At 47.2% G+C, this 20,205-nt stretch overlaps 1 protein-coding gene across 3 annotated transcripts in view; it reads right to left on the reverse strand.

The window, feature by feature from the left end:
• Positions 1 to 14,357: 14,357 nt before the first annotated feature.
• The window catches only part of EML4 (EMAP like 4), a 156,630-nt gene continuing 150,782 nt past the window's right edge, over positions 14,358 to 20,205 (reverse strand). For all 3 annotated transcript variants that reach the window (XM_045809005.2, XM_045809004.2, XM_087863707.1), the window contains 3 exons: positions 20,076 to 20,174; positions 17,764 to 17,894; positions 14,358 to 17,085 (listed from right to left, as the gene is read on the reverse strand). In XM_045809005.2, coding sequence (XP_045664961.1) covers positions 16,612 to 17,085; positions 17,764 to 17,894; positions 20,076 to 20,174 — 704 coding nt within the window. In that variant the 3' untranslated portion in view covers positions 14,358 to 16,611. The remainder of the gene's footprint in view (positions 17,086 to 17,763; positions 17,895 to 20,075; positions 20,175 to 20,205) is intronic.

Here is a 20,205-nt window from a genome sequence, read left to right on the forward strand (position 1 = left end):
TGTATGCAAATACACATTTGTTCTTTGCTGAATCAATTAAGATTAAGTTATGGAATTATGATAATTCAGCCATAAATACTTAGGCAGTATCTTAAGAATAAGGACTTTTTCCTTCGTAACCATACTATAGTTCTCACACTCAATTTAACATTGATATTCTATATTTAAATTTCCCCAGGCATCCCAATGATGTGTCCTTCATAGTTTTTAAAATAACAGCTTTATTGGAATATAATTCACATACCATATTCACCTATTTTATTATTTTTTTAAAGATTTATTTATTTGAGAGAGAGAGAGAGTGCATGCATGAGTGAGGAGGGCCAGAGGGAGAGGGACAGAGAGCCTCTCAAGCAGACCCCGTGCTGAGTGTGGAGCCCTATAAGGGCTCGATCTCACCACCCTGAGATCATGACCCGAGCTGAAATCAAAAGTTGGACATTTCAGCTGACTGAGCCACTCAGGTGCCCCTACAATTCACCTATGTAAAGTGTGTAATTCAGTGGTTTTTACTGTATACAGAGTTGTGCAACCATCACCACAATCAATTTTTTTTTAAAGATTTTATTTATTTATTTGACAGAGATAGAGACAGCCAGCGAGAGAGAGAACACAAGTAGGGGGAGTGGGAGAGGAAGAAGCAGGCTCATAGAGGAGGACCCTGATGTGGGGCTCGATCCCATAGCGCCGGGACCACGCCCTGAGCCGAAGGCAGACGCTTAACCGCTGTGCCACCCAGGCGCCCCACCACAATCAATTTTAAAACATTTCGTTACCCTAAGAGGAGGTCCTGTGCCTGTTGAGTCATTCCCCTTCCCCACCCCACCTCTAGCCTTAGGCAACCACTGATCTCTGTAGATTTGTCTTTTCTGGACATTTCATGTAAATATAATCATTGATATGTGATCTTCTGTGACTGGCTTCTCTCTGTAATGAATTCGAGGTTTAGCCGTGTGGTAGCCTGTGTCAATACTTCATTACTTTTTATGGCTGAATAATATTTCATTGTATAGACCACATTTTGTTTATCCGTTCATCAGTTGATGGACATGTGGGTCATTTCCACATCTTGACTATGAATATGCTATTAATGCTTTAGTGGGCTTTGGTGTACAGGTTTTTGAATGGGCCTGTGTTTTCATTTCTCTTGAGTACATACCTAGGAATGAATTTCTGGGTCATAGAGTAACTTCGAGTTTAATTTCTTGAGGAGTTTGCCAGGCTTTCCAAATCAGCTTTACCATTCTACATTCCTGCCAGCAGTGCTAGTTGACTTTTGTTTTTGTTGTAGGTCCAGGAGCCACCCAAGGATCACACATCATATTTACTTGCCATGTCCTGTTAGCCTTTTTTTATCCAGAATAGTCCCCAGTGTCCTTCATTGAAGAGTTTGAAGACTTTAGGGCAGTGTTTTGCAGAACATCCTTCAACTTGGATTTATGTTACCTGTCTCCTTATGATTGGATTGAGGTTAAACATTTTTGTCAGGAATTCTTCATATGATGTGGTATTCTCATTATATCAAGTGTTACTTGATACCAGTTTGTCCCATTATTGGCAATTTGAAGTTAGGGTAACTTTAGTCAGCTGTTGTCTGCCAGATTTCTCCGTTACAAGGTACCCTTGCCCCTTTGTACTTAGTAAGTAATCTGTGGGCCGATATTTGGGAATACCCTGTCCCTAGCAGTTTTACACCCAGTGTAGGAGTCATGGGTGATTCTTGACTGAAGTGTTTATTACTAAGGCGGTTGTAAGAAAGGATTCTCTGTTCTGTCATTCCTTCTACGTTGTTGACGTTTCCCTGTGAAGATGAGCTCTCCTCTCCCCTGTCAGAAGTTTTAGTGTGATTTCCTCATTCAGTGTAATCACTGTCTCTGTCATTATTCATTCCAGTGCTTCAGTGCACCCCAAATTTGGCTTCTGTGCCCTATTGACATGCCCCGTCAGTTTGAGTATTTCTTTTTCTTTCTTTTTTTTTTTTTTTTAAAGATTTTATTTATTTATTTGACAGAGATAGAGACAGCCAGCGAGAGAGGGAACACAAGCAGGGGAGTGGGAGAGGAAGAAGCAGGCTCATAGCGGAGGAGCCTGATGTGGGGCTCGATCCCAGAACGCCAGGATCACGCCCTGAGCCGAAGGCAGACGCTTTAACTGCTGTGCCACCCAGGCGCCCCTGAGTATTTCTTTACTCTCTTTGCTTACCTTGTTTTTCTCTACCTTCATTTCTTCTGTTTACTTTCAGATGTGTTTTGTTTATATACATGGATACATTTTCCTTCTCTGCCTGTTTTATTTCTGCCTAAATGGTACTGTACATTCCTACTAGTCAGTTGTAGTTTAGAGATTGTTCTCTGCCTCATTTTTCTGAATCGTATTCCATCTTATGAATACACCAGAGTTTATTTAACTAGTCTCCTTTTGATGGGTATTTAGTCTTAAATGTTTTGCTTTTATAAGCACTGCTTTAATATATGATCTTTCCCTCACATCTTACATATTGTCGAATGTATTTGTAGGATAATTTCAGAAGTGAGGCCTGTAACCCAAAGGAGTGTGTGTTTCCAATTTTGACAGCTAGTCCCCAGTAATAGAGGCGGTGCCAACGTACATTCTAGCTCAGCTGTGACGAGGGTACCTGTTTCTCCTCCCTTTGCCAGCAAAATGCTCCATCAGACTTTTTTTTTTTATCTTTGCCAATCAGGTAAGTGATAACAGTTCTCTGGGTTCACTTATCTTTCTAGGGGTATCTGGGTGGCTCAGTCGGTGAAGCGTCTGCCTTCAGCTCAGGTCTCCCTGCTCGGGCTCCCTGCTCAGTGGGGAGCCTGCTTCTCCCTCTCCTTCTGCCCCTCCCCCTGCTCTTACTCTTTCTCTCGTTCTCTCGCTCTCAAATAAATAAAATCTTTTTTTAAAAGATTGTCTTTCTACTGTAATTAGTGATATATTGAATATCTTTAATTTAATTTTATTTATTTTTTAAAGATTTTATTTATTTGTTTGACAGAGAGACAGCCAGTGAAAGAGGGAGCACAAGCAGGGGGAGTGGGAGAGGAAGAAGCAGGCTCCCAGCGGAGGAGCCTGATGTGGGGCTCGATCCCAGAATGCCGGGGTCATGCCCTGAGCTGAAGGCAGAAGCTTAAAGACTGAGCCACCCAGGCGGCCCTGAATATCTTTTATTTAAAATTTAATTTTTAAAATCCTTTCATTTTAAGATTTTTATTTTCCTTTTTTGTAAACTGTGTATTCATGTCCTTCGCCGCTTATGTCTCGTTGCTCTTTGAGAATGCTGTCAGTGTCATTGGTCCATGTGGCTGGCTTCATCGGGAGTGGTCTCTGCTGACTCCTGTGTGAGCCAGATCTCTGATCGCAAGTCCCAGAGATGTATTAGAACCAGCCGGTGCAGAAAGAGGATTTTCCAGGACCCAAGCAGAGCTGGGCCTCCTAGGTCTTACTTATGGGACCAAGGTGGTTGACATTTCTGTCACCCTTTGGCTGTGCAGCTGTGTCATTCTCTGTTTCTCATTGGACATGGTAGGAAATGGTTGTCCAGTCACTGGAAACCAGCCTCAAATTTCAGGAGAAATCTTTGGCTCCTTTTGGGTCAGGTGTCCCTCATTGGGCAGTCAGCTGTTCGGTGCCAGGCCTTGGGGGCAGATGTGGAGAAGGAGCACAGGTTGTTGTGTGTGTCTGGTGTTGAGGTTTCCATTCCCCAAGTCGTCTTTTAGACTGTTCTTATGGTTGCAGGCCATGCAAACCTCTTATTTTCTGACCCCTTGACCTTCAGTAGCTAGAGGTTACACCAGGGGCGTGGTTCATTGTTTAGAAATTGTGATACTACCTGCTGTCAGCAATTAATACATGTATTTGACACCTTGCACATATTCTGGGTTGCATCACTTTTTTTTTTTTTAAGATTGACAATCATGGGGAGCAGCAGAGGGAGAGGGAGAAGCAGGCTCCCTGCTGGTCAGGGAGCCCCATGTGGAGGTCGGTCCCAGGACCCTGGGATCATGACCTGAGCCGAAGACAGTTGCTTAACTGAGCCGCCCAGGCGTCCCTGGGTTGCATCACTCTTCAGCATCCAAAACTGCCCATGTTGGGTGTGGTTGGGAAGTGGGGTCCTTTCCTCAGTGTTCTTCTTGTCAGGGTCACTGGCCGTCCTCCTTGGTTGTCTGGGGCTCCTCTGACCCACAGTTATCACGGAATTCCACTAATCCTCTGCTTCTACCCGCTGTTTGTGCCAGCGCACGTGCTCTTCGGTGCCACGGACCCAAAGATGAATCAGATCCTTTGTTTTTGTAAGCAAGCACTGTGATCGTATTTAAGGAAACACCTTAACATTTTTTAGGTCCTTTTCAGGGTCTCTCTCAGTGTCTTAGAGTTGATAAACCGTTATGACCAAGAAACTCTTTTGTTAGGAATTCTGCTGTTATCCCTCACCTGTCCCAGTCTGGGGGCTCCATGTGACTAGTGGGGTTTGGTGCTCTCGGACAGGCTGCCCCTGGGTGGGTGCGGGTGGGGGGACCCTGGCTGTGGCTTCTGTTCTGGGAAACTTCTTGCTCTTTGGCCATAGTAGGTCACGCATGCTGTTGTGAAGGCGTCAACTGACCCTTGCTCTTGTTACATGAAGTGAGCAACTGGGATGGCTCAGCCACCTCCCAAGGTGGGGACAGGAGTGGGATGGGTCATTTCCCTTTTCTGCCATTGGCTGCTGTCATTTACAGAAGCTTGAATCGGGAACCTGACCTTTGTGTGGTTCCCGGATGCATGGGGCGCCGTGCTGCGTCAGGACGTGTTGGGTGGGCGGATGCTGCTTTTGTTCAGGGTCTGGAGTCGGTTAGAATGAATTTCCAAGGGAATTGTTGCAAATACTAATGGAAACAGGGCAAGCAGAGTGGCTGGGAATGGCATTCCTTTAGATAATGTTTTTTTCTTTTTTTTCCCCTCAAGTTCTGACAATGCCCTCCTGGGACATCGTGCCTTCCCTTGTCCATGACCTTGTCCATGACCTTGCGCTTTGTCATGGTTACGTCAGTGTACCTCAAGGCCAAAGCACTGGCCCTTTACGCTGCCCAACATGCGCAAGCTAGGTCGGCCAAGTATAAATGTCACGTTCTGGTGGAAGTCGGCTGATGCCGCCCCAGGCTGTAGCAGGCGGTGGGGTCGCCTCCCTGTCAGCAGTGGAAAAGGGCCTGGGCATGGCCATCAAGTATAGCTGACAGAATCAGGGAGCTGGGTTTTCGAAGGCAGACAAGGGGAGGTTGAGGCTGGGACCCGCTGAAATGCAGGCAGCTCAGTGATAGGAGTGTTTCCTAAGGCACCTCTCCACAGGAGGGCCACACCAGGACTCCTAAATGTCTCAGCACGTCTCTGGAGTGGGGTGATGTGCGAGGAGGGCAGGAGGCAGAAGTAGAGCACGGGGCGGCGGCCGGGGGAAGGGGGGCGGTGGGCTGGACAGGGGTCTGCTGTTCCCAGCATTTGTGGGAAAAGCCAAGAAAGGAGGTGGCTTGGTTGCTCAGCTCAGCCCGAGCCCCTCTCCTTAGGCCCTGGCACAGGTTATGGAATTGCCTTGCCATCGGAGAGGGTGGGGGAAAGATGGAGGAAGTTCCAGAATCAGTTAATACCTGTCAGGCTCCAAGCCCATCTCCTACTCCCCCATAGCTCTCCCCTGCTCTGGCCACAAAACCTCTGTGTTAGCAGATTAATTTGAAAATTGAGTTGCAGCTGGATGAGTTGATGTCAACTTCAAAGTTCACTGGTGTTTAATTAAAGCCATCCAGAGACTAAACCCGCTCCCAGGAAATTATTCTGACCGAATAATTAAAGAGAATAAAGGTTAGATTTGTGTTTCTGGCTGAGTCTGTGTTGCGTTCGGCATCTCCAAAACACGAATCCCGTTAACCTTTCGTGAACCAACATTAAATTGCTTTCAATTAGTTGTCATTCTAACTAGAGTCACACAGAAGAGCCTTTGTTTATACTTGGTGTCTGTTCCCTTTTCTCCTCTGGAATTATGTCCTCCTGAAGAAACAGTCATTTGGAAAACCGGTTTGTAACTTTGTATCTGCCCAACCCTCCTTCAGTCAGGACCTACTGAGTGAACGTCAGGGAAACGAAGCTTGAGTCTGATGCCTTAGACCACTCGGCCATCCTGACACCCCTGAGTGAACGTCAGGAAGGATCGTGCGGGGGGAGGCAGGCCACGGCTGCAGCCGAGGGCTGGGGTAAGTCTTCACTGCCGGGGCTGGGTTGAGGTGTGTAACATGCAGAAATGTGTCCTGGGACGGTGGGAGCCAAAGTTAAGGAATGGTGAGGTGGCCCGTCCAGCCTGGGCCAGCTTGGGCAGGCCTCGGGGAGGTCTTGGAAAGTCAGGTGAGATACGGTCTTCCCAGGAGGCCTTGTGGGTTGGGAGGGGAGGGTGCTGCCATTAAAACCAGAAGGGACGGCCTGACTCCACTCGTGAGGACAGCTGTGCCTTAGGCTTTGTACCCAACAGCCGCTCAGGCCTGGGGTTTCTTGGTGCTGCCAGCCAACCCCACCACTGCTGAGAAGGCTCTGAAAGTCTTGTTTCTTGTTTTCTTTCCTGATTCCCTCGCTCCCTGGGCTGTCTCTAGCTCCTCACGAGTTTTATGTTTGTTTGTTTGTTTTTTTTTATTAAAGATTTTATTTTTTGAGAGAGCACAAGCAGGGGGAGTGGCAGGCAGAGGGAGAAGCAGGCTCCCCACCGAGCAGGGAGCCTGACTCAGGGCTTGATCCCAGGACCCTGGGATTGTGGCCTGAGCTGAAGGCAGATGCTTAACTGACTGAGCCTCCCAGGTGTCCCTGACTTGTATGTTCTTCACCTTATGGCCTATCAGGTGTCCTGTTGTCCTTTCCCACAAGGCTTTTCTGTGAGCAGATCTGGGGTTATCTGAGGACAGGCACGCTATCTCCCTGTCAGACTGGGGACTTGCCCCACTGTCACCATGAGGAACCCTCAGCACAGACTGTTCTTTGTCTGACTGCTCTGTGCCAGGTGCTATGTTGGGCAGGAGAGACCGGAGAGAGGTGACATTGTCTCTGGCCTCCAGAGCTCCCAGAATGATGAGCCCAACCAAAGTGCAACAGAACTGTCTAGAGGCAGAGCCAGGGCCCAGGAGGGTGAGGGGAGGGAGCAATGTTTAAAATCATAGTGCACGCCTGGATGCTTTCCAGGAGAACACGGTGGGGAGGTGCATTTGGCCTGAGGGAAGAGCATCCTGGATGTGCGTAAGGAGGTGGGAGAGGAATGGCAGGACTCATGATTAAAGAGGGAGGCTCAGGCCAGGTCATGAACAACATACGTGTGTGTGTGTGTGTGTGTGTGTGTGTGTGTGTGTGATTCCAGTGATGACTCAGCTTGGCTTCTGGGTGAGTGAAGGTATAAGACTGGGGATAAACAGAGCAGGCCATGTTTTGTTGGGGAAAAATGGATTGTCCATGAGGCTTCTAGGTAAAGAATTCTGGTAGGCAGTTGGGTCTGGAGGCATAAATTAGAGAGTGAGCAGGATTCAGGGGCAGTGGAAAGCATGGTGTCTGCTCCACCGCCGGGGAGTCTACGTAAGTGAGGAGACAATGGGGGAAACACCCCTATTTCCAGAGTGGGTGTGGAGGGAAGGAGCCCGTGATGGCTCATAGGGGCATAAGAGCAGGGGGAACACAGTGTTCCATGGAAGAAGCCAGACACAACAGAACATTCCATGTGTGTAAAAGTTGAAACCAGGCAAAACTAATCCATGGTGACAGGGGTCAGAGTAGAGGTTAGCCTTGTCAGGGAGTACTGACAGGAGGAGGGGTCACAAGGCCAACTCAGGTGTTGGGACTGTTCTAGGTCTTCATCTGGGTGGGTCATACGTACGTGTGCGTGGATACAGATGCGCTAAGGTTTGCGCAGTGTATCGTAAGTTACGCCTAAACAGCAATCTTTTTTTTTTTTTTTTTTTAAGAGTGAGAGCGTGTGTGCGTGTGCTCGCACGTGAGGGGGGAGGTGGGCAGGGGCAGAGGGAGAGGGAGAATCGTAAGCAGACTCCACGCGCAGCATGGAGCCCAACTCGGGGCTCGATTTCACGAACCTGAGATCGTGACCTGAGCTGAAATCAGGAGCTTAACCTGCCGCCCCACCCAGGCGTCCCACCCAACCAAGCTTTAAAAAATAGGAAAGAAGATGGATGTGGAGGGGAGGAAAGATCACTTTTTTCCATTCTTCTGACTTGGCTGAGACCCCTGAATAAAAGAAAGCCTCTTAGGGGAGAGCAAATGACTTTCAGGGAAGATGAAGGGGCCCTTAGAAGAACGGATGGGAGGTATGACAGTTTGTGACAAAGTGTGTCAGGAAGTGGCATCCATTTCTAGTCTCCTCTCCTGTGATGGTCGTCAGTCTGCCCTGGCTGAAGACACTCCCGGGGGGGGGTGGTCTGTGTTCCCGGTGGAGCGGCCGTCTGTGGGCAGGTACGGGGGCTCCGAGAAAGGCTCTCTGTGCACCCAGCTTCCCTCCGACCCCTCGTACCAGAGTGGCACGTGTTTGGGTGGCGTGCTCTGCTGCACGTCAGAAGGAAGAGGGAAGGAAGGAGGGAGGGAGGGAGGAGGGAAGCCAGAAGCCTGGAGCCGGTGGTGTCAGCAGAGGACGGATGTTCAGGGAGGAGTGATGGCCCGTGTCCCTCACACCACAGGCTGGCTCTGTGGTGTGGCACGGGGATGGCCGTGTCCTCGGAGGCTGCCCTGGCAGTCCTCCTGTGTTCACCAGTGTGTGTCCCTCACACCGTGGAATGAGGGGCAGAGAACAGACCCTGACATTGACTCAACAGGGAGGAGTGAAGAGCCGCGGCTCAGAGCCGTACCTGAGAAAGGTCTGTGCTTTGTCCGTAGCTGTCCCCGGGGAAACCGGCCACGTCTGCGCTTTCCTGACTGCCCTCCCCGACAAATCCCTGTGTTTAAATTTGATAATGCTTAATTTAAAAAGGTGATTAATTACTGTGATTTAATTTAAAAGAACTTTCTTCTGTTTTCATGTGTGGGTTTCCCATAGAAACCACTTCAGCGGCGGTGGCCCTCCGTTATGAGCAGAGCCATCTGCAGGCTTCCCTCGCTTTCCTGGCAATCTGTCGTGCTGCTCGTCGCCTCCAGTGCAAACACGGATGATTGTGGTGATGGCTCCAGCCAGTCCTCTGGAGAGTCCGGCCTTCCCGCGCCGGCGCTGTTACAGCTGGTCCCCCAGCAGGTGCAGGTAGGGGCAGAGCCGGAGCTCGCCAGGGAGCGCCTCCCCTGGGACTCAGGCGCTCCGGGTGGGCAAGGCCCTACCCTCTCCGTGCAGCCCGAGAGCCGGGAGGCGGGCGGGAAGGGGGCGGCACGGGGAGACCTACACTCAACCTGAGCCCACCATAAAAATGGCTTTCTTGTCACAGCTTCGTTGTTTTTTTTTTTTTTTTTTTTTTCTTCAAATTCCTTCCTTGCCTCCAAGGAAGGGCTGACCCAGTGTGCCATGGGGATGGGATTGGATCTTCCCGATGCTCCAGGGTCCCATGAGGCCTGTGTCTTAACACATTCTTCCAGGAGAGAGGGGGGCTCCTGGCTCAACTCAGAATGAATTCATCTTCTAAATGGAAATGTCAAAGCCTGGCAAACATTCCTGCTAATGATTCTGGCGATGAGGTATTGGTGGGCAGCAAATCGTAGGCCTCGTGAAAATGGATCTTGCCGCCGAAGCCGGGGCCTGTCACTCTCAAGGGAGAAAGTCTGATAACCTAATCTCCGTTCCGCCTCGGGCCGGCTAAGCAGCGGAATTCTTTCTCTTGTCATTAGTTCTGAGTAGGGAAGGTGATTCAGTCCAAGCCCCCGAGGGTTTCAGGAGAGGGTTTCCAAGAAAGGGAGTTTCCACATAAGTCAGAAGGAAGCCAGCCAGGAACAAGGAGGAGGCAGGGGGTGCAGGATGACCCAGCAAAGGGGGAGGACCCCCGAGGGCCATCTGGCCCGCGGCGTGTGTCCTCGGAGGGGCGCTCCAGCAGGTGAAGCCTCAGCGTCGTCCCAGAATCTAAGCCTGGGGTCCCCCCCAGGAATGCTCCCGCACCCCGCCCCCCCCCCCGCCCCCCTGCTCCCGCGTGGAGAGCGGTTGGACGAGCGGCAAGGTTTTACGTGACCTGTAGGCGGAGCAGCTCAAGGGCACAGGGCAGGAGTTTCCCGGAGAGATTGTTGCATTAAGGCCCGTTTTCCTCCACATTCCCTTCAGAAGCATCGAGGGAAGGTCAGGTTCCTACATCCTTATTTTTAAACTTTGTATTTTGAAATAGGTAGACTCACAGCAGGTTTCAGGCATAGGACAGAGTCCGGTGAGCCCTGCCCTCAGTGTCGCCGGGGGGTGAGGTGGGAGAGAACGTGTACCCGCCGCGACAGGAACAGGTGTGCCGCGCGACCCGCACTGTAGACCCGGTGCGCTCTGCGCGGGTGTCGGTGCTCGCGTGTGTGATCACCGGCCCCACCCACGTGCCTGCGGACTGTGTGTCCCCCCACCTCCCTTCTGCCCTGTCCCCTGGCAGTCGCTAATCCGTCCTCTATAGTTGGGTCATTTCAAGAATGTTATATAAATGGAAATATAGTTGTAAGCTTTCAAGACTGGCTTTTTTCTCTGTGTATAATGAGTGCCCTTATGCTCCATCTGAATTTTCACGTGTCAGTAGTTCTTTTTTAGTGTTCTGTTACAGGGTTTCCACATCATTTATTAAACATAAAAATTTAACCTTTTGGATGTTGTTATAGAATTAAGCAATGGATGGGTGGTTTCCGTAGATGACCAATCCAAGATTCCTTAGTGAGGATATTTACTTTTCACATTTCAAATCATAGACTACTTACAGCATGTAGTTCATTCTCTAATTTTGGGGGGGAACCTGTCTTTGCCATATATCAGTTCTAGACCATACAAGGCCTGTCTTTACAACCTTCCTAGGTCACGTGCACCGTTGAGGGCAGGGCTGTGTCTGTCTCGTCGTGGGATTCCCCGCTGAGCCCAGCACAGCTCCCCGCCCGTCGCAGCCCGGGAGCACACCCCTGCTGTGTGGACGACTCCCTTGGCCCCAGTCCCATACGTGCACCCTGGGAGTCAGGGGACCGCGTGGAGGGTGCTGGCCCCGCAGTACGTAGTTGCAGCAGAGACTGACGTCTATACAAGGAAGGGGACCTGGCTTCTCCGGACTCCCGGCTTACAGTTCTGTTCACGGAACTAGTGTTCTGCAGCTGACACGGTAAGAGAATGCCAGCTTCCGGTCTCCCCGCTCCGACCAGGTTTCCAAGTCAGCCCCACCGAGTGGGGACTGAAGGGGCGCCGCTGGGCAGGGGCAGGCTCCAAGCCCTTTCCCAGGATGCGCTCTGGCTCGGTGGCTACGTGAACGTCAAGAACGACACAGGATGACCGGGTATGAAGGCTTTGCTTTTTGCTGAACAGGTGGTTTTTCCTACCTGAGGCCATTTCTTCTACCCCTGCCCCGTTTTTGGTTCCTTTAGTGAGATCTGGTGAAAGTAAACTGCCAGGAGTTGAAACCTGCCTCTGGAGCCGATTCTGTGTAATCCCACTGAGCTGTGTAGCCATCAGCACCGCAATTATGCGCATTCATCTCGGTCGATGGGTGGCTCCCGAGGAAAATCTATTTTCAGGACATGTTTACATGGCCGAGGGAGAGGAGGTGCAAGATCAAAGCCCTCTGGCTGAGCACGGGGCTGGCAGGGCCTCCAGGCTTGCTTGTGGTGAGAAGTGTGGGATGGGGAATGAGGACAAAGTGGAGAGTGCTCTTGGCTAATGACAGAAAGAAGTTCTTCAGCGTAATGGAAATTGCTCAAAGGTTGGAAAACGAGGGAGCAGCGTCTCCACACAAACGGGTTTAAACTGAACATTAGGGACTGAGGACACATGTGCCTGGCTGTGGCTGAAGAAGCCGGGAAGAGCAGGCAGTTGCTGGCAGCAGGTGCCACAGGATGGTGTAAGGGCCTGGAAGCTTCTCGGCCCTCTGCTTTGGTTGCGGGGGTGGCAGGAGAGGGGACTTGTGCATGAGGATGGTCCCTTCAGCTTTGTGCCTCTGTTCAGAGCCCAGCGCGGCCTTTTTCAGGTCGAGTCGCTTTGTAGCTTTTCCTTACGCGGCTCTTCAGCACTTCAGCACGTTTAACCTAGTTCATTCCTTGTAGTAGGCAGGACTGACCCCTCCGCGGTACTCTAGCAGTGGGGCACGGGGCAGCCGCAGGGACTCGAGGGGCAGGAGGACCTGGCCTCCAGTCTCGGCTCAGCCTCTTCCTAGTGGTGTGACCCGACTTCTCTGTTCCTCAAGTTGCCTTGTGCGTAAAATGGAGAGAGTCAAATTTAGGATTGCTGGAAGAACCGAACGAGTTAGCATACAGGAAGCTGGGTGACGTGAAGGACTAGCTCTTACTGTTGAACGGCAGCTGGGTGTGCGGGGGTGCCGTTTTAGCCGTGGAGCACTTGTGTTTTGTTTTCGCCCATCTCGTGTCTTTGTCCACATACAGTGTTACCAGTTTCTCTGCCAGATTTCTGGATTGGCTAAAGCAGAAAACAAAACCCAACAGAAATGTATTCAGTTCAGGAAGCCATGGTCTCTGGAGAATGTCACCCATGGACACAGAAATGAAACAGGCTGACATTTTCAGAGGAGTCAGTGACACTTTTTTTTTTCCGTTTGGGATTATTTCTCTTTATTCCTTTGCCTTCTTTATATTAGAGCATTGTTATTGTAGGGACTTATTAATGACCATAGAGTAGAAATTTAGGTTTTCTTTGGAAAAGGTGAGCCGATTAGCAGAACATTTAACACGATCTGAGACCCTGTGAGGAGAGCAAGAACTGCCTCTTTACAAAGGGTTACATCTATTTTTTGGTAAAAAGGCCTGGAGACCTTTCCGTGGTCCTTGAGGACTGCAGTCCTGGGGTCCAGGCAGAGGCTCCTCCGGCAGCACCTGCTTCCGTGCTGGGGACAGAGGTGCAGTGTCACTGTGGGTGGCGTCTCGCCCCACCCCTCCTGGAATAGAGATGGAGGTGGACATAGGCCCTCTTGTTTCCCTAGCTCCTTTCCAGATTCTCCGTGAATATTTACCCTCATTTTTTCCTCCTTCCTCCCCATTTCTAAAGCAGGTCTTTCTCAGGGCACCTGGGTGGCTTAGTCAGTTACGCGTCCAGTTCTTGATTTCGGCTCAAGCATGATCTTTGGGTGCTGAGATCGGGCCCCATGTCGGGCTCTGCGCTGGGCAGGAAGCCTGCTTGAGATTCTGTCCCTTTCTCCCCTGTGGCACTCCTCCAGTCTTTCTCCTAGTATGGGTGGCAGAAGCATAAGCTTTGAAGTTACAAAACATGACATCCTGGCATGACCGTTATCTAAGTAAAGGAACATGAGCCACTGGTTAACCCCCCCCATCCCATTGCCTACAGGGTAGTGCTCCCCCAGCACCACACGAAGGCCGGGGCTGTTGGAGGCGTGCTTGGCCACACAGGTGCTCCTCCGTTGGCTGCTCTTCTTGGCCCAGGTCCTTCCTAACTGCTCTTGAAGCCTGTCATCTTTGTCCTAAAAACATGTTCTTAAACTCACTCCCTTCATTTCAGTTCCAGCTTTAAGCTGGAAACCTAGTTCCTTCTAGAAGTTATACCAAACATATCAGTGTGTTTAAAATCGATTTCATCATTTCCCCTTTCTGGATCTTTTTTTATTGAGAGGAAAAATCACTTTGTCCATTGGGTTTGTTCTGACGCCTGTCAAGCCATTTTGTCTCTGAATTGGTAGAAGAGAAATTCCTGCCCCAGGGTAGCCTCTCAGGGGTTAGTGTAGGAGGGGCTGGGAACATATGTTCATAGTCACCAAGGACGAATAAGGTAACGATGAAAAAACCCCATCATTTCCATGCTTTTAAAACTAAGCAATGTATGGAATGCTCCCAAACTGATTTTTCAGAAAGAAAAATTCGTAGCAGCCCATTTATGGTTGTGGCGCAGAGGCTGTGTCCCTATGCACCGCGGGAGAGACGGAGGAAGCCGGGCGTGCGGGGCCCTGCTGAGGGACAGGACCTCACAAAGGCGGACAGCGCGGAGGCAGCGACAGGAGTCGGTCAGGCAGGTAACCAGGATCGCCAGGATTATCCAATGTTAAACATTAGAGAAAAAGTGTAGACATGACATTAAAATGAAGCTATTCCCCTAGTAAGTGGAAGCACACATCAGAAGTCATTTCCTCGAACATTATGAGGTGGAGCTCATTCCGACCAGAACGGGGGGCTCCCCAGCGGCAGCCAGCTGATTGATAACTGGACAGTCGTGGAAACGAGCAGTATAAATGAAGTAAGAGTCAAAAACACCTGGAACATTTTGATCATTTTATTTTATAATCTTCAAAATTTTCTGCCATGAGACAGGAATGCATGATAGAAATGGCTCAACATCTTCACATGAAACACTTGGATTCATTTTCATTCACAAGTTTTTCTAAAAACATCTACAATTTCATAATCCCACCCACTTGCAACCATTATCACAGATTTAATTGACCATTAAACAGTAGTTGCCAGCGCTAGAGCCGGAACGCTTTCTGCGCGTTAGTAGTGTCTTTTGAAACTACCACCCAAGTATCACGATTATAAATCTCATTGTACACAGCAACCCCAAAGGTGACTGGTGTCCCCGCATAAACTCCCTGCTTATCATGGAGAGCTGTAGCGCCCAGGTACTTAGAGAAATGCTTTTTCTTCTGGAACTACTTGTTCATCTCAGTATTTTTCTCGCAGGGAATAGCACATGCTGCCCTGATGATTTAATTACACTGCTAACAGGCAAGTACATATGCCTGATAATTATGTATAGAACATACTGAAAAAAGATGATGGATTGCTTGGAAGCTATAGCTCTTCTTTTGAAGAGAACTACTTTGAGGTTTTTTTTGAACTGTAAACAAAAGGAAAGAGATATACATGGACATATACCTATACACATAGAGATATACACTGAGTATTTTCAATGTGGCGTATATCTTCCTATATAGATACACACGAACAGAGTGTCTACACTCACCCCTTCACACATACCCACACCCTTACATACAGCATGTGAATATAAATGTGAGTGTCCTTGGGAGTTCACTGGAGTTTGTACATTAATTACCAAATGATGATGAGATACCTGATTTGTATTACTCCTGAGAAGATACTAGAAGGGAATGACAGTTCTGATGCACTTTGGAATGGCACAATCACGTAAACACTTGCATACTTAAGACTTCTGAACTCATTCAAAGTTTCTAAACATGATCTAACAAAAAAAAATTCAGCAAGTTAAAAAATAAATCACAACAAAGTTTTTTTTATAATCAATGTATAAACAAACAAACATATAGGAAATGCGTATTTGTCAGTAATTATAGTAGGAAACGTACTTAAGAAAAACAGTCATCTGACAAAAAACTATCCAATGCATAATACATGCATTGCCCCAAATAGCAGAGGACAGCCACATCGGAACTGCAAGGCTTACAGCAACTCTACCAGAGAAAAATTACCATATATAGCAAGTCTGTTAAGTATGCAATTTATAAAAAAATTACTGTGACTGTTATTCATACTTATAAAAAAGAATTTGTAATTTTCAGAGTCTTATCCCTCAATATAATCTGTATAAAAATTAAACCAATGAATTTCAAGCACCAATTCAAACTTACTGTATATTTCTCCTGTTATCAAAGGAACAAATTATGAAGAAGGCTAAGCTAAAATTAGCCAAGTAATTCTTACAGTTTAGTTTTATAGGCATGCGGTTTTTCTTCTTCCATTCACTTGAATGCCAAACATTGAAAAATGTTTCGGCCAATAAAGGAATCCTTGGAGGAATCCATTATTTCTGAGTATTAATGGTTTAATATACATTAAAAGCTCTTTAACAAACCACTGCTTTCTTAGTTCTAAAACAGATTTGCACACAAGAAACGAAGGGACTGTTCCTCAGACGACCTAGAAAAGGCAGCACCAGACAGCGGACTAGCACATCTGGACATCTAGCGGTCGTGGAAGGGACCGGTGCTGGGACTCAAGGCAACGCCACTGCACGTGGCAATACTGAAGTTTTTAACTAAAAAATTTCCACTAGACATTTGAGGTGGGAGGATAGCTCAGTAAGACAGCATTGGGGGGTGGTGGTGGTGTTTTCTTCTGATTTTTCTGCGTCAGGGGAAAAAAAAAAAAAAAGCACAGTCTCAGCCAGTAGATGAGTAACAGTGTTTGTGATGCCTCGGGTTGTTCCTGAAGAAAATTTGTTCAGATTCTAAATCCATACAACTGCTGTTTTTTGTTTCCAGTATTTACATCATACCACTTACATACACGGTAATTTCTGAGAATGTTTCAGTCTTTCCTGCTATTGAAAGTTTGGTTAATTTTCAACACACACCAAACCGAACCTTCAGGTCGGCCGCACTTGAGAGACTGCAGGTAAGACTACTGAAAACATCGTGTGGAAACCCAGCTCTCCACCCAGAGTGATCTCCATCACTCCCCGGCCTGTTACCTGAACTCTGTCACAAGATCCCATGCAGCTGAAGGAGGAGAGAGAGTCTCACTGAAGTCCTGGTGTTAAGACAGGGGTGAGGGGTCTTGCTGGTCCTCACTAAGAGGGGCTTCACTCTGCTCCTTGCTTATCTCATTGGATGGCTCCTCATACATAGGCTCACCGAGGTCTTCACTGCCCCCTTCACTCTGCTCCTCGATGTGGTCCTCACTGGGCTCCATACTCTGTTCCAGGCTGTTCTCCAGAAGTGTGGGAGAATTGCTTATTCTGCTTTCTTCTTCAGCTGTCTCATTTAAGGGCTGGGAAGGAGGTGGTGTGGGAGTATCAGACTGCATGACACTTTCGATAGAAGAGATGGGGGCTTTGGTTAGAGTACCATCAGCTACACTCTCATTTGGAGGCAAAGATAACTTTTCTACAAGTTTCCACTGAATGATGCTCATGTCTTTTCCACCGGTTGAAATCAGGTGACTGTCATTGTGAGTAAAACTGACATTGGTGACATGGCTGCTGTGGGCACTGTACTTGTGACTGGGAGCCTGGAAGAAACAAATCAGACAGAAAATTAAACTCATTCTCTATCTGCCTGCTTACAGCAATGGAAGCGACTAGGTAAGGGAGATAATTCAAATCACAGCCGGAGTCAGCAAATCAGAGGAACGGAGCTAGCAGTAATTTCCTTTTAATACCTATTTCTATGGGAGAAACAAAACAGAGTAATTGGACATACACCCATACAGTCAGACCATGTATTTAAAAAAATAACGTAATAAATAGTCTCTTCTGGATGTCAGTTTTGTATACTTGTCAGAGCTTAGTAACTATTCTGCTGAGACGGCCAGGGGAGAGTGTACTAGGCAGGCAGGACTGGAGGTGATTTAGGAAATGACTCCAGGAGCTTTGTAATATTGATTGTATGTATAACAAAATATCTTCGTAGGTTCAGGAGACATTTAAATATCTGCTAAAAAAAAATTACTGATAAACCGACATGAACAAAACATTGCTGTCTCCTGTAACAGTCTTCTTCTTGACCTTAATGGTGAAGGAGTAAACGAGCAGTGCTGGCCTGGATGCTTATGGGTGGCGCTGGGCCCCCCACCGGGCCCCACAGCTTCCCAGGCAGTGAGGAGTAACTCTACACATCTCATCATCCACACACAAATACCCCCAGACAAAAGGCCCTACAACACTAGTTTTTATTAAATTAATTTTACCTTTGCTTTGGAGCAGGGATACTGAAACAGATGAACTTTGCAAAAGTCATCAGCAACAGCGATCACCTTCCTGTTGTGGGATCGCACCAGTGCATTGATATCGGTCCCGTCGGATCCTTCTGGCCAGACGCCTTTGATATGGAAACACAGGTGTAGAAAAATTAGTCTAAAATATAACTGTGATGCCACATGGGTTTATTTTAGAATCTTATTTATTTTCATTTGTGTTCAAACTTCGCTGCCGACATTTCCCTTACAAATTTCTTAGTGGCTCAACACTTCAAAGGATGAAGTTTTACCCCAAATCTAATAAAATTCAGTGAAAATAGCCTCAAGATGGAAAATTTAAAGATACAAAAGTACTCACTAGTAACCAGCAGGTGGCGCTAACAAATAGTTTTGGCTTAATTCACCTCAGCAAATAAGCTCTTCCTTTTTAAAGTTTCTAGTTGGGAGGGGAAATTCTGTTATTTGTAGAGCAAGCTGCAGAAAAACAAAGCTACAGCTCTCGTTCTTCAAAGTAGACTCTGGGGAAGCTATGTAAAACGTACACACTCTTTGCTGTTCTCTTCAGGCAGGCACATCCAAGATTCTCTCTTACCTTAATGGAAATGCATAGGCCATCCACTAGTCTACCATGCTATCCCACAGAATTTTCATCGAACTATTATTTATGTCGAGGGATATAACAAATTTAATTATTCTGAATCATTATGAGGCACTGTGATCATGTTCAACGTAATTAGCACAAAACCCGATTAAGACCAGATGGAAATTATGGAATACAGAAGGGCTGAGATGCTAGCCTCCTGTGGTTCAGTGCTATTCCAGAGAACAAAGAAGTTTTTGGTAAATTCGCTAAAACAAGTCAAAACACTTTTTAACTGACCTCTCTTAAGTAAATATTACCGGCAGTTATTAGCTATTGTTTCAGTTTCACCCAGAATAATGAAATTGTATACGGGCGAGTCAGAGTTATTTTCTTTTTAATTTCTTCATAGCCCAGTACTCTCCTCCATCTCTATAGCAGTTGTGTTTAGCACAGGGACCTATAATGGATTATTTTTCTAATGTACACAGCATAGAGAACTGTTCTGATCTACGATCAGACTGGAGGAGAGAGCCCCACTGTCAGAAGGCAGAGATGTTGTTAAATGGAAAGTATTAATATTCTGGACACTGCTTTAAGTATTGATGTCCCCCCTCACATCCAAACTACTGAGTAGAACATCTCTTTTTAGTTCTTTGCAGACAAGGCTTTATTATCTTAACTTTTCCATTTGTCTTGTAACTTTTTCAGAAGGATATCCCCAGACTGGGAAAGGCTTAGAAAACTGCCACAGGAAAGACTGAGAAATATCTAAAACCTCAGATTAGGAATGATTCCCGAATTTTAAATAATGTCTACTGAAAATGCCTTTCTATTTCAACAAATGGTGCTGGGACACCTGGACATTCACATGTGAGAGCGTAAGAACTGCTGACAAGGATGTGGGAAACGGAACCCCCATACGTCACTGGTGGGAATATAAATGGTGCAGCCACTTTGGAAAACAGGCTGGCAGTTCTTCGAAAGGTTAAACACAGGGTTACCACTGGACTCTGGAATTCCACTCCTAGGTATATTTCAAGGGAAATGAAAACCTGTCTATACAAAAACTTGCACACGCTTGTGCCCAGCAGCATTATTTATACCTGTGGAAAAGCAGAAACCACCCCAGTGCCGGTCAGCTGATAGCGCTGGCACATGGTACGGCGTGGATGAGTCTTGAAAACCTTTTTACATGAAAGTCCAGAATAAGCAGGTTATTAGAGAAAGAAAGTAGATTAGTGGCTGGTGGGTGCAGAGGGAGGGAGGGGTGGGGAGTGACTGCTAATTGGGTAGGTGATTTATTAGGGTGATGAAAATGTTCTCAAATTAGTGATGATGGCCACACTACAGTTCTGAAACTACTGTGTTGTACTTTTTAAGTAGGTGAATTATGTAGTATGCTCAATAAAGCTATTTTTGAAATGCCTTTACAAATTAAAATACTTGTTTTCACTTGAAGGAAAAAAATGGGAAGGCAGTCTGCTATTATGTATATTTCTTTCAAGTGTCGTTCGTACTTACTGAGGACCAAAAATCTGCTGGATTCTGCAGAGAACTTCACATTGGTTCGATCCTAATACACTTAATTTCTCTGAATCTGGCATTAATAGTGATAGCACTGAAGAACACATGCAGACTCTCTTTCATTTAGAAATTTAAACAAGTAATTATTGTAAGAACCCCACAAACCATCTTTTCCCATCAGGTGTCATGTTCTTACCAAAGACTTGAAAGCCTAGTACGCAGGTATATGTTGTCCAATCGGTGTCCTTACAATCTGATCGATTCCTGATTAGTTTGCAGCCACTTGGAATGTCCCCTTTAAATTTAGAAACAGGAAGTATAATCAT

Source organism: Ursus americanus, chromosome 7 (genome assembly GCF_024610735.1).
Source record: "Ursus americanus isolate L20-20 chromosome 7, mUrsAme1.1.p, whole genome shotgun sequence".
NCBI lineage: Eukaryota > Metazoa > Chordata > Mammalia > Carnivora > Ursidae > Ursus > Ursus americanus.